The sequence below is a fragment of the Lepidochelys kempii genome, chromosome 4 (assembly GCF_965140265.1).
Source record: "Lepidochelys kempii isolate rLepKem1 chromosome 4, rLepKem1.hap2, whole genome shotgun sequence".
Lineage (NCBI taxonomy): Eukaryota > Metazoa > Chordata > Testudines > Cheloniidae > Lepidochelys > Lepidochelys kempii.
The window spans coordinates 68,779,006-68,793,736 of NC_133259.1; the positions used below are offsets into that span (position 1 = coordinate 68,779,006).

General features: G+C 38.4%; 2 protein-coding genes across 9 annotated transcripts in view; one reads left to right on the forward strand and one right to left on the reverse strand.

The window, feature by feature from the left end:
- Positions 1-11,711, forward strand: part of PALLD (palladin, cytoskeletal associated protein) — a 347,129-nt gene extending 335,418 nt beyond the window's left edge. For all 4 annotated transcript variants that reach the window (XM_073341571.1, XM_073341572.1, XM_073341574.1 and 1 more), the window contains 5 exons: positions 1,268-1,400; positions 5,358-5,565; positions 7,107-7,272; positions 9,403-9,536; positions 10,697-11,711. In XM_073341571.1, coding sequence (XP_073197672.1) covers positions 1,268-1,400; positions 5,358-5,565; positions 7,107-7,272; positions 9,403-9,536; positions 10,697-10,869 — 814 coding nt within the window. In that variant the 3' untranslated portion in view covers positions 10,870-11,711. The remainder of the gene's footprint in view (positions 1-1,267; positions 1,401-5,357; positions 5,566-7,106; positions 7,273-9,402; positions 9,537-10,696) is intronic.
- Positions 1-14,731, reverse strand: part of CBR4 (carbonyl reductase 4) — a 116,237-nt gene that overhangs the window by 67,574 nt on the left and 33,932 nt on the right. For 4 of the 5 annotated variants that reach the window (XR_012158618.1, XR_012158617.1, XR_012158616.1 and 1 more), the window contains exon 7: positions 13,167-13,237. The gene's annotated coding sequence lies outside the window, so the exon portion shown is untranslated. Of the gene's footprint in view, positions 1-12,804; positions 13,238-14,731 lie in introns of those variants that run through there. The other variant, XR_012158619.1, reaches the window with a different exon arrangement.

Here is a 14,731-nt window from a genome sequence, read left to right on the forward strand (position 1 = left end):
ATGCAAAATAAACTTCTAGTACATGCTAACTGAAGTCAGAATTTCACTTTTAGAGCCATGCAAATATTATTGGCCAAATGAATCTTCAGTTACAGTAAGCAGTCCCAGTTTGTTGCACTAGGGTGTCACTGTAAGCAGAGTTTGGCCATAGAAGAAATGAATTCATTGGAGCTGCATGACTTTAGCAGAGGACAGAAATTGGCCATAAATCTCATTTTAATTACATAGTTAATGTAATATTTTAAGTAAAATAGGACTTTACAGAGATTGCAGAAATAACATTTTGCTAAATAAGTTACTTATATAATGGAAATATTGTTACTTTCAATTGAAAAGGAACTGGTTAGCCACAGACAAGGGTACAATAAATTAATTGGCAAGAACTGCTCATCACAGAAATGACAGAAAACTGTATTTCGGGTGGAGAAAATCTGCTGATTGGTCATATTTTCTGCATTTTTCTTTCCATGTTCTTTTATTTTTACTAAGAACAGTTTAATGTCACAAGATCTTTTGTTCTTTTTAGTATGTGTTGCTTATGAGCTAAATTCTCATTCTTCTGACACCATAACTGAGTTGCTTTGGAAATGAGTATAAATATCAGAAACAGATAACTGTTTAGTGAAGAATAATCCTCCAGAGCAGTCACATTTAAGTCACATTAATGTAAATGTCTTTACCTAGTAACAAATAAGAGAAGATAATAATGGAAAATCTAATGTGGAACCTAATGTATTTGTGAATTGTGATAGTCTTTAGCTTCTACTATTTTCTTAAGGTAAATGTAATTATTGACCGTACGAATTTTCTGTCTTAATCTGTAATAGAGTGGGCTTCAGATGTACGAAAGACTAAAGCAGAGTTGTGGCTGTAGATATAAAGTATTGCCAAAATTCTTGTACATTTTCTTTCACTGATTTAAACTACAGAATAAATGAAAACTAAAAAATATTACTATGTATATAAACAAACTACCATGTTAGGTAAGTCATTCATTGTGAATGAGATAATTTTCTACTTCATGTCTTTGCTACAAAATGTAGACTGAATCAAATTAATAAACAGAGAGAGAGAGAGTCATATTTAGTTGATTTCTGAGACAAATTCTGCTCTGTTATGCTGGTGTAAATATGGTATTATTACAAGGGGATCCAGTGGAATTAATCTAGATTTATACCAGTCTCACATCTGCATTTGGCTCTTCAGCTTCATCAAAAAACATAGGGAAATGCCTAATAAACAAATTTATTTCATATATTATTTTAAGACCTCGATCTCGATCAAGGGACAGTGGCGATGAAAATGAACCAATTCAGGAACGATTCTTCCGACCTCATTTCCTGCAGGCTCCTGGAGACCTGATTGTTCAAGAAGGAAAACTCTGCAGAATGGACTGCAAGGCGAGTATTAAATTTGTTTTAATTAGTGTTTGTGTTGAACTAGAGAGGGAACTCTGTTCAAATTCAGCTGTATCCTGTAATACTCATGCACCTCAGATTTCAGTGGGAATTCTAGGTACACAAAGGAGTCAGAATTAAACCCAGGATGCAGACTTGGCCTTTAGCAAAGTCTCCAATTGGGGCCCACCCTTGTGATGGGGGAGGAGGGAGCTAAGAGGTAAAGAAGAATCTCTGTATTTCTTTTCTTAGAATAAAGCCAGCTTGAAAGTTTTTAAGTGATATCTTAACAAAATTTCAAACGTGTGAGTTTGTATTATTGATTTATCCAAAAGGTGAAGGTGAATCACAGCATTTCCTACAGCCCCATAGCTGGCCTTTGAGGTCCATGAAAACCATGACTAAACGTACCTCGGTTTATTGGAAGGAATGCAAGTCAGTTAGTGACTACAGGGTAATGCCACCTTGCTGTACTCATGGCACAAGCTCTTTCCTGCAACAAAAACCACTCCTATGATGAGCAGCCATTGAGCCCTGTGGTGACAGGGAGGGGCAGTTCACTTGTAGGAATAATCTTTTTTTCCGCCTTAGTTTTACACAAGAAGTCAGTAAGCACAGCTCTGAAAATAATTTTTCTATCAGTGTGTGCTCCCTCTGCAGTAACTAAAACTCAAAAGTTGTAGATCTTACATAAGCAATGACTGTGACTTTGAATGAATTTGACAGATTAACAAACTAGAAACAACACACTGCTCCAAGGGACATTCTTCACCACATAGTACATTTTATACAACAAATATTACCCTAACCAACTTCAGTGGCCCTTTTTAACTGAGTGAGACAGCAGGTTTCAGTGATATAATTTGCTTTAAGTACACAAGGTAATTTGAAGTTTTTTGCTCTTTTTTCAAGCAAGGATTAAAGCCTTCAACATCTTCCCTTTATTACACTTAATTTCAACCTACTACTCTGCATGTGTATGTGCCTATGTATATAGAAAAAGAGAGACACATTTCCTATACAGGTCACCTGCCCTGTTAAGAAAAATAAACATGAATGAACAGAATGGCTAGTGGAGAGAACTGCTGCTACATAGCATCTATCCTGTTCTGATTCATCCCTTGTGTAGGTTTCAGAGTAACAGCCGTGTTAGTCTGTATTCGCAAAAAGAAAAGGAGTACTTGTGGCACCTTTTCATAGATTCATAGATATTTAGGCCAGAAGGGACCATTATGATCATCTAGTCTGACCTCCTGCACAATGCAGGCCACAGAATTTCACCCACCACTCCTAAAAAAGACCTCACACCTATATCTGTGCTATTGAAGTCCTCAAATTGTAGTTTGAAGACCTCAAGGAGCAGAGAATCCTCCAGCAAGTGACCCGTGCCCCATGCTACAGAGGAAGGCGAAAAACCTCCAGGGCCTTCCAATCTGCCCTGGAGGAAAATTCCTTCCCGACCCCAAATATGGCGATCAGCTAAACCCTGAGCATATGGGCAAGATTCATCAGCCAGATACTACAGAAAATTCTTTCCCGGTAACTTGGATCTTACCCCATCTAAAAACCCATCACAGGCCATTGGGCCTATTTACCATGAATATTTAATTACCAAAACCATGTTATCCCATCATACCATCTCCTCCATAAACTTATCGAGTTTAATCTTAAAGCAAGATAGATCTTTTGCCCCCACTACTTCCCTCGGAAGGCTATTCCAAAACTTCACTCCTCTGATGGTTAGAAACCTTCGTCTAATTTCTAATCTAAATTTCCTAGTGGCCAGTTTATATCCATTTGTTCTTGTGTCCACATTGGTACTGAGTTTAAATAATTCCTCTCCCTCTCTGGTATTTATCCCTCTGATATATTTATAAAGAGCAATCATATCTCCCATCAACCTTCTTTTAGTTAGGCTAAACAAGCCAAGCTCCCTGAGTCTCCTTTCATAAGACAAGTTTTCCATTCCTCGGATCATCCTAGTAGCCCTTCTCTGTACCTGTTCCAGTTTGAATTCATCCTTCTTAAACATGGGAGACCAGAACTGCACACAGTATTCCAGGTGAGGTCTCACCAGTGCCTTATATAACGGTACTAAAACCTCCTTATCCCTACTGGAAATACCTCTCCTGATGCATCCCAAGACGACATTAGCTTTTTTCACAGCCATATCACATTGGCAGCTCATAGTCATCCTATGATCAACCAATACTCCAAGGTCCTTTTCCTCCTCCGTTACTTCTAGTTGATGCGTCCCTAGCTTATAACTAAAATTCTTGTTATTAATCCCTAAATGCATGACCTTACACTTCTCACTATTAAATTTCATCCTATTCCTATTACTCCAGTTTACAAGGTCATCCAGATCCTCCTGTAGGGTATCCCTGTCCTTCTCTAAATTAGCAATACCTCCCAGCTTTGTATCATCTGCAAACTTTATTAGCACACTCCCACTTTTTGTGCCCAGGTCAGTAATAAAAAGATTAAATAAGATTGGTCCCAAAACTGATCCTTGAGGAACTCCACTGGTAACCTCCCTCCAACTTGACAGTTCACCTTTCAGTAGGACCCGTTGTAGTCTCCCCTTTAACCAATTCCCTATCCACCTTTCAATTTTCCTATTGATGCCCTTAGAGACTAACCAATTTATTTGAGCCCTTGTGTAGTGGCTTTCATCCTGAAGGTCCCAGAGGTTTAAAAACTTACATAAATTAGTGTCATTGTGAAGTATTCCTTTGTAAATTACAGATTGTTTCAATCACTTTTTTCCTTTTTAAGGAAGTTTCTTGTCCAGTTTCACACATTTCAGTAAACCAGTTCACCTTGATTTGGTTCTAAGCATGAAAGGAGATAACCTTTTCCCTCAAATAACAGCAGTACCACTGTGTTACTCTCCTAACCCCTTTTCATGTGTTTGGGGATAATATTATCCCCATACATCCTGTTATGATAAAAACAAAGACCAAATGATCTTTCCAGCATACAGCTAAAGGATCAGTTCCCTGTTGTACTCATGTGAAGTGATTCTGCTAGTAAAAGGAAAATGGACTCTCTAGAAGAGATTGAATGAGGGCCTAAACGCTGAGTGGAAAGAAGCACTTTGGGCCGGTCTCTTAGCTCAGAGAGAAGGACTTCTACAACTCAGTTGTGTAAACTGAACATGCACTTCCATGTGAACAGAGATGTGAATCTAACACACACACAATGCCTGTTAGTCACCAATCCTTTTAGCCCATTTTGGCCTGTTTGAAATCTTACAAAGGTAGGACCGAAACTTAGCTTAGTAGAGAGATTTGTGACTTTGTGTAAGAGAATTAATTAAAATTCATACTTCAGCTGTTTACTTTTAAACATAATTAGTTCTCATAATACAATATGTTACTTTTATTTTCCTAAGTAGCATGTATTGTTGAAGAAACATCTTTCAACAGTTTGTCATTGGTTCAAACCATCTGTATACAACGTTCTGTAGATGGCATTGTCTATAATGAGCAATACATAACTGGAATGGAATTTGGAGTTCAATAACAGATTACCAATGGGTTTGTTTTTTGAAGGAAGAATTGCGTCACAAACCAGTTGTCGTCCTTTGTCTGTAAATTTCCCACAAGAAAAAAATTCTGAAAGTTTCTTTTCTCATTCAGAATCAAGGGCAACATTCCAAAAAGATGACAGGCGACATCCAACCTTTTGTTCTGTAATCTATTACTTTGTTATTTAGATTCAAGATATATTTTAATGCTTATATCTAGTCAGTCATACCTGGAACCCATGGAAACCTATGGCATTGTACAGGGTGTCATTTAGCCCAGTTGTGCTCCTGTGCGTAACTGAGGGCAACGTTTGGTCCATTGTATTTTGTCATACACATAAATAAACATTCCTCTTTTTTCTCTGCAGTATGAAGTTCCCTACTGTTCTGTATTGCTAACATTCTGTCCCATTCTGTTTATATTTAAGGTCAGTGGATTACCAACTCCAGATCTAAGCTGGCAACTCAATGGAAGACCAATTCGTCCTGATAGTTCTCACAAAATGTTGGTGCGTGAGAATGGTGTACACTCTCTGATCATAGAGCCAGTCACAGCTAGAGATTCTGGAATCTACACGTGCATTGCCACCAATCGAGCTGGTCAAAACACATTCAGCCTGGAGCTCATTGTTGCAGGTAACCTCTTCATTCTAAGACTACACATTGAAAACAGTTCGAGGCCTACATGAAATATTGAAAATGTAATTTAAAGTTCTCTAGGAAAGACTATGGAATTATTACCCACTAAAATTAGTATCTCATTAATTCCAGGAGGTGTGTGTTTGAACTATGATATTTTCAAATAAATGCATATAGTGCATGGTTACAAATATGCAAAGAAATGTGTAACTGCATTTGTTACTTTGAACCAGATCCTTGCCAATGCTCTGACCCCTTTGTGCTTCTCCAGAAACACAGAGGGGCTATAAGCCTGCCCTTAAACTGACAGATGAAATACTCCTGGTAGGAAGAAAACTGTGGCTCTGTTCCACTTGCCACTCAAGAATAGGAGGCATGCTGGGAAGAGAGAGGGCCAGAATGCACTGCAGCCAGCAGAATAGTCATTACCAGTTGACGTTGGGAAAGCAATGGAGCCCAAAGCATTTAGCCAAGTTTGCCCCCTTCTCTTGAGTTCTGTGCTAAACACAACTCAGCCAGCCCCTTGCTCCAGTATTAACTGTATTTTGCAGGGATACAGCAAGTGCTTGGGGATCTAATAGGTATGTAGCAGCCTATCAGGCTGATTGAGAGAAGGAAAGCTTGAAACTCAATAGGACAGCAAGGAAACTAAAAGGTAACATTTAAAAAGGATAAAATGAAGTCCTTCTTCCTCCAGAGAGGATATGAGAAAACAAATCATGTGACAGATGTTAATGCACTAATGGAAAGCATTCAGATACGATGGTGATGAGCACAGCCAAAGCATCTATACAGAATAGAAGGGGGGAGGGAGGTGCAGTGGACTGTCTTATTTTAGTGGGGTGTTTTTGTTTTGCATTTTGGGGGGGGGTGCTGGTCATATCAGCTCTTGGAGCTCATGGGCACAAGACATTCAAAGGATTATATGGAATAGGAACAACAGTTGAAATGACACAATTTATGTTACAAGATTTTAATGGTGAACAATTGCCACGGTGCAGAGCATATGCTGATGGTCAGCTGGGCAAAGAATATCTTTTATCCCAAATTTCTTTTGTGTATGCACACAATCAGCCAAAAGATAGGCTACTACATTTGTCTGAAGTACACTTGAGGCAATAATGGAGACCACATATCAGACTAGTTTGCCAAACTAAGAGAGAGATCAAATAATATCTGTATGGGACCAGTTTTGTCAGGTAATGAGAACACCTCACAGGATCTCAAAAATGAAGCCACTTCCATTTGACAATCTTGATCAGCTGAACTGAAAATGTAAGCATTTGACCCTGCTCTATTAGAACCCATATTTCTCCTATTAAAGTCATAGACAGGACAAGTTTTACTTCCCTGAAACAGTTGCGGGCCTAATACAATTATTTTAAAATTATTTTAATAATTTTAATTTTAAAAAAATATTTTAATTAAATGCAATGATTTTTATATTATCTTTAAATTACTTTTAAATTTTCTTGCCACTAAGTAGTGGTTTAAAATCTTCTACCATTTAACTGAATGTTTAACTGGTGTTTTCACAGCTAAGGAAGAACACAAGCCACCTGTGTTTATAGAGAAGCTACAGAACACAGGAGTGGCTGATGGATATCCTGTGCGACTGGAGTGTCGAGTCTCTGGGGTGCCGTATCCTCAGATATTTTGGAAGAAAGAGAATGAGTCGCTTACTTACAACACTGAAAGAGTGAGGTTAGAGCAGTTTATTATATAATTGATCTCACTGACTAACGGCCACTTTAGCTACCTAAATTCCAGAATCAGACCCTAGTGGGATTCACAAAATCCCCACTCAGCTGTCCCCAAACCCTGTAGGCACATAAACTCACTCTGTGCTTAAATTTTTGCAGTGAAAGTTCCCTATGTTTCTGCCTCTGAGCATGAGCACTGCTGCCCCGTGGCACACATACAAACGCGTAAGTCCCAGTGGTTCACACACATGAGGGGAAGATTCACAAGCCTGTAGGTAAGCTCTGAGCCCACTTAGCAGATGAGCTATCTGTAGGGGGGGACTTACTCAAATTCAGTGGGAGTAGGAGGAGGATTACCTCCCTTGTAACTTAGGGGTGAGGGTTCTCAACTGGGAGGTAGGAGAGCCAGTATCCAGTATGCCTGCTCCAATGAATTTAATTATTTATTCACAGTGCAAAGGATTCAACAGCAAAGGCTGAAGGAGCCCCATGTCAGAATATCCCAATGGTTAGAGCACTCTCCAAGGAGGCAGCAGATCCCAGTTCAAATCCCTTCTCCCCTTCAAGTAGGGCGGGGACTTGAACCAGAGGTCTCCTTCAGGCAAGTGTCCTAACTGCTGTGCTAGAGATTGAGGTTGCTCCTCCTCCCTCCCTCAAACCGAGCATGGGTGTCTAATGCTAAGAGAGGGTTTGCAGTTGAGGATTCAAGCAGCAGGAGGTGCCTATGTCAGTGGCTTCTGTGAGTCCCATTCCAAGGTGACTATCTCCCACATTCATTGTGTAAATGCAAACATATACATCTGGAAACAAAGAATATAGAACACAGTCCCCCATTCTGTAAGTATCTTAGGAAGCAGTGCTTCTGAAAAAGATTTGGGAACTGTGGTAGGTAATCAGCTGAACATGAGCTCCCCATATGATGCTGTGGCCAACAGAACTAAAGACGATCCTAGGCTGCATAAATGGGAATCTCACATAAGAGTAGAGATGTTATTTTACTTCTGTAGTTCACACTGGTGTGTCTACTGCTGGATTACCCAGTTCTGCTGTCCATGTTTCACAAAGGATACTGATAAATCGGAGCAGGTTTTGGAGACAAGCTACAAGGATTAGAAAACATGCCTTATAGTGAGACTCAAGGAGCTCAAGCTATTTAGCTTAATAAGGGGAAGGCTAAGGGATCACTTGCATACAGTCTGTAAGTACTGCTGTGGAACAAATATTTAACAGTGGCTCATCTATCTAACAGAAAGGAAATGTTCAATCCAATGGCTGGAAGTTGAAGCTAGACAAATTCAGACTGGAAATAAGATGTACATTGTGTCATTGGAACAGTTTACCAAGGGTTGTGATAAATTCTCCATCCCTGACCATTTTTAAAGCAAGACAGATCTTTCCCAAATAACCCTTAGAGCCTATGTGCTATACAGGAAGTCAGACTAAGTGAGCACACTGGTCCCTTCTGGCCTTGGATTCTAGAAGGCTGTGAGTAGGAAACCTAGGCACTGAACTCAGGCTTTGTGAATCCCAGAGACTTTTTCGGGGCTTAAGTTTCTTTGTGAATCTAACCCTGAGTGTTTATTACATGCTCTTAACGTGAAGTAGTCCTCACAGGAGGCCTGTGAAACATTAATGTCTTCATCTACAAAAGGGGAATATGAGGCACATGACTTTCGCAAAAATTATGAATATCTGTCTCTCATTCCTTAAAGGTCAAATCTGTTATCCTTCCCCAAAGTTTCTTTTTTGAAGTTTTGACTTGGAAATGCAATTGAAACCTGAACTCTAAAGTAGTGTTTTGAATTGTGGACAAGAAAAAGATTGGTTACTGAGATATTAGCCAGATGTTAATTGTGCATCTTGGCTTGGTTTTAAAAATTAGCATAAAAACAAATTTTTAAAAAATGGCAAGACTTAAAAATTAAGCTCAGATTCATTTTTCACTTTCTGTGCACACATCTCTCTCTCATTCCTTTAGTGGGAGCTGCATGTTCATCAAGAGGAAATATAACCTATTACCTGTAAATTTGCAGCTTTAAAATTGTGCTTGTAATGATATATTTAAACACAATAAACCACGTCCACACTGGCTGTTACGTAATTTAAGTTTCTTTTCTTCTCCCCTATTTAGTATGCACCAGGATAACCATGGCTACATTTGCCTGCTTATTCAGGGAGCTACAAAAGAAGATGCTGGTTGGTATACTGTGTCAGCTAAGAATGAGGCTGGGATTGTGTCCTGCACTGCCAGGCTTGATGTTTATAGTAAGTACCTTCTATTCTCAGATATGCAGTTAAATTAAACCAATCTACCCAAAAACCAGCATTCTAAAAACCTTAGTTTATATCACAAAGGCTTACACTGATCTCTTTCTCTTTTGTTTATAGTTTCTTCACAATAATAATGATCCTCATCAAGACAGCAAATACTCTGTCAAAGTATACTTCACTACCTTTCAAATACTTATGCAAACCAAGCATGCTGGTTTCTTTAGTTGCTTAGAATACTACATCTAGCTTATTTACACATGCATCCTTATCAGTAACATTAGAGAGCAGCATGACATTTTCGGTTGGTCCTTGTTACAATGCTCCACTAGCATCAGCTTTTAACCTTTATTAGTATTACCTAAACACACTTGAGACAGGTGCTAATGGCCCAAGAATGCAGATTCTGTTGCAGTTTACTACTTAGACCAGTACAGTTCCTCTGTTGTGAGCTGATCTTAAACCAAAATTAGATAATGTTGGACAGTAATCTGACCAGTTTATCACTTTGAGCAAAATGTTTGTTCTTGTTAATTTCACACAATAATGGGGTGATGATGGTGTAACTTGTTACAAATCAGCAGATCCGAACAGGACTCTGCCTAGCTTTGTCACATCACATCGCAGAGGGAGACAAGGATAATCTGATTTGTTCCGCTGGGCACCCATTGGAGTAATTCCATTGAAGATCAATTACACTAGTGGGAGATTAGAATCTGGCCTGGTATTTTCATGGGGCGGGGGGGAGGAGAGGAGGAGGAGGAATGTCTTGCAGTGTTCTGCAGTTACTTTTCTGGACATCTTGGGAGCAACAATGGCAAATTTTGTACTTGGCCAGTTGGAAGGTAGTCACAATGCACGTCTTTCAGGAGTAACGGTGGGAGGTGGTTGAGAAGGTTTAGCACAGCAAAATAGTGGAAGCACACAATTTACATAACAGCCAACCCTTCTCTCTCCTTGTCAGTGCCACTTAACCTGTGTTATGTAAATCAGTATATAAAAGTAAAAAATCTAGAATTGTTAATTCCCTGCCATTCATGTGAAATAATTTATTGGGAGTTTTTAAAGAACTGAACAGTACAGGAGTGTGCCTTATAGTACTGCTGTTATCTGAGTTAAGAAGGGTGAACCTAATTTGTTTTTTTTTAAATCTGTAGCTCAATGGCAACAACAACCTCAAACCACCAAGCCAAAGAAGGTGCGTCCCTCAGCCAGTCGATATGCAGCACTTTCTGACCAAGGACTAGACATCAAGGCAGCGTTCCAGCCTGAAGCAAACCCAGTTCATCTGACATTGCAGTCTGGCTTGGTAGAGAGCGATGACCTGTAGACCTGAACTGCCAGATCCATCATTTTCTTTCAAGAGCAGAAACACTGAAAGCCATTGCCTTGACCAATGATACTTTTATGTCACTTTATGTAAAGCCAGACACCTTTCTAAGTACAAAAATCCCCACCTTAACCATATATTTCTTATTCCTACCAAATTAGGATAGGTAGCTGATTAATAGAAATGTTCACATTGCACAGAAAATCACATTCACCCTTTAGTTCCTTATGCCTATCTTGCTAGAACTCTTATAAATAACCTTTTTCATAAAGGCCAAAATACTTCTGAAAAATCTGGTTCACTTCAGTAAACAGTACAGTATTTATCACCAAGCGCCTTCCTAAGCAAGATGTAGATGCTATATTGTATTAATGGTGTGAGAAGTTTCATTTAAGGCTATTAGACCATAAAGGAAATTAACATGTATGGTTATCTTTTTACAATTCAAAAATGGCAATGCAGCGTGATAGATACAGTCAACAAGTGCAATATTGTAAGAATGAAACAGGAAGCGAGAAGAAAAAACTGAAGCAAATACCTTGTCTCTACAATGAGAAAGGAAATATGTGCCTTAAAATGTTAGAACTGCCAATACTATATAGCAAGGCCGACACCTTAGTTCTTAAAAATAATTTCTATGTTTTCTTTATTTTTTTTTTTGCCAGCTAGGAGGCTTATTTACAAACATACTGCAAGGCTAATTTAAGCATAAATAATTGAACCTAGACAAAATAATGAGAGCTGAGGCATAATACATTACTACAGACTATAAATCCTAGCACCCAAGTAAGGGATACTTTTGGGGGAGAGAAAAATGCCAGTAGTATAGTTTTACTACATAAGGTTAGCAAAAAGGAGTGAGAGGGGGAAAACTATGGATGTTTTTATAGTATTTAAAACAAAACAAAACAACAGTTCCTGAAAACTAACAGAACCCTACCATTCACACATTTGAAATTCCCAGGTCAGCAGAAAGCTATGGAGTTTATGTAGTGAACATTTTTGATCGTTTAGAGCTTGTGAATATGTATGAGGATTTTAGAAATGTAGAGCAAGTGAAAAAAATGGACTGAGTCTGCAACCAGAGTTTTAATGATAAGCACATATCATAGGGGGTAGGCTAGTAGAATGAAGATGGAGAAAAACAGATGTGCCATTATATTATTTTCTTAAGACAACATGTGCAGGTGGTAGATGATAAATATTTGTTCTCTTCCCTTGTGTACAACAACAGACTAACCATGCTGTGGCTAGGGACTGCGTGCAGTAGGTGAAGACTTTAGAATAGAGGCTCCTTTCAGAATGCAAAGCAATTCCACATCAAACTGGACTCTACCTAGTCTATTGTACTAGGCAGTTTTGACTCTGAACCAATTAATTTAGTTGAGGGGGCAGAACAATTTTAATTGGGCCTAATGGGAAAAAAAATAAGGACTGATGGTACGAGAGTACTTTGATATAAAAGGAACATGCTGTATTCCTTATATGAAGCACGTACGGTTATCTTTCATTATTTATAATAAAGTGTTGAAATCTATCTCAGCTCAGTTATTCAAGTCCAGTTATTAGTTTTATTGTTTGTGTACTACCATATATTTTGCATTATTGCTATACATATATTGCTTCATACCTCTTTGTAAGTATACAAAGTTTTTTTTAGTGACTAAACTTTAGCACAGAAGATAGTACTATTCTATGCAGATTGGTGCAGGTTATGACCACAGTTACAGGCACTGCTTATCTAAATTAATATCATACAGTCTGTCATATGGAAATATCCTACCTATATTTTAGAGAAAAGTATGTCTTATTTGCCAAGTTTTTCTTGACTGTGACATGCTAATTTACTGTTTGTTTAGCTTAACTAGCATTATTTTGACACCTTTTATTTGTATTTATAAAAAAGTACTATCATTACTTTGGATTGTTGTGCTGACATAATGTGGGTTTAGCATCAATAAATATTACACAAATAGAAAATTGTCATTTTCTGGGCAAAAGTAGTCATAGCTATTTCTATAAAGGGATCCAAATATAGAATTTGGAAATTTAACACAAGACAGACAAGATTAGGGTTGTGAGCTGGAAATAAAGATTCTTTGAAGTTTCTAAGAAGGGTCAGAGTTGGTTTAGGGAATCTCCTTTGCTGATTTAAACATGGGTGGGATGGAAGGACCCTTTTAGTACTGTGTAATAGTTTAGTTTAAAAAATGTTTCATGTTCAGTGTGTATCTCCATTCATCCTGCGCACACCATTGCTTTTGAACGGTCTATAATACCCAAACCATGGTACTTACCCAGTTGAAGAGAGACTGGAATTGTGTCACAGGGGCCATCTTGTGATTAAGAGGAGTTCTTGATTATGTTTCTATTTAAAAAAAACAAACAAAAACTATTTAGTAGGTACACAGAATTGTTTGGTAAACAGCCACACTTTCTATGTTGTAAGTTAATACTTTGCCCTCCATGTAGAGAATCAAGTTATTCAGTAAAGCTCAAATTTACTATTTGGTTTATGACAGGTTTCAGAGTAGCAGCTGTGTTAGTCTGTATTCGCAAAAAGAAAAGGAGTACTTGTGGCACCTTAGAGACTAACCAATTTATTTGAGCATAAGCTTTCGTGAGCTACAGCTCACTTCATCGGATGCATTCAGTTTTGGTTTATATTTACATATTTAGGAACAGTTCCATACAGTTGACCCCACAGCAACCCACTCAGCAAAACAAACTGAGTCCTGACATAAGTGGTTGTAATGCCATTGATACCAATGGTGTTGCCCCTACTTACACTAGATCAGTATCTTGCACAGTATATTAAATCTGGTAGGGCTTTTGAGAATCAGAATACTTGTTTTATAAAACAGCTTGTCCCTCTAGTTTGCTATTGGTGTGTTAAAAGTAGTTCCCGTCAAATAGTTTATGTAAACATTTTGCTTCTCAGACAAAATGTCTATCCTTGGCTTTCTTTATACATACCCACGCACGAATTAGGGATGTAAATATTGTTTAAAAAGTTAAATGTTTTAATTTTAATTGTTTAACTGGTTAACCAAGGGCGCAGCCAGGGCTGGGGCACATCCAGCCGGCCAGCACAGGGCAGCCCTGGGGCCCCTCCAGCTGGCACAGCTGGGGCTGCTCCAGCCAGGGAGATGGAGTTTATCTGGTAAGCTTAATGCTTATCAGTTAACCTTTTACATCCCTAGCACAAATAGTAAAATCAGGCCTTTAACTAAAAAGTAAGGCTGTTTAATTAAACACTTGGCTGTGCTGTAAACGTTGAGGATGTTGTAGGTTTACCAATGCAGAAAAATAAATCAGAGTAGCATAAGCAGGGAGAGACACGTGTGCTTGCCAAAAAGCTACACACCTATGTGAAGTTCACTGAATCATCAAGGTCATTTTATAGAGGGAAATTTAAATTTCTAAGCCAACTACACCCAACTGAGGCTACCAAATGTGACTAACTGATAATGTAACTAGTTATTTTAGACCAAAGAGTTCTCCACTGTCTCAAAGTCCTCTGCAATTAAATTTTTAAGTGTGTTGGAAACCCTCTCCATTCAAGCATATTTACAAAGCAATTCAAGACTACTACATAAGGTGGCTGCATCTAAAGTTTCAAAGAGCTATTGAGGGAGGAGGAAGCCTCCCATTAATAGCAATAGGAATAAGGTGGCTGAATCCACCCATTTTACATAGAATGTGTTCAGTTTTTTGGGGGGGTTTTTAGCTTATGGACCACATCTTAATACAGCTCCCTTCACTTTCTTGATTACAAAAACTTGGTGGCATCTACAGCTGTTGCTTACATAAAAGTAGATAAAACTCCTATATAGATTAACAGCTGGAAAGAAACATCCAG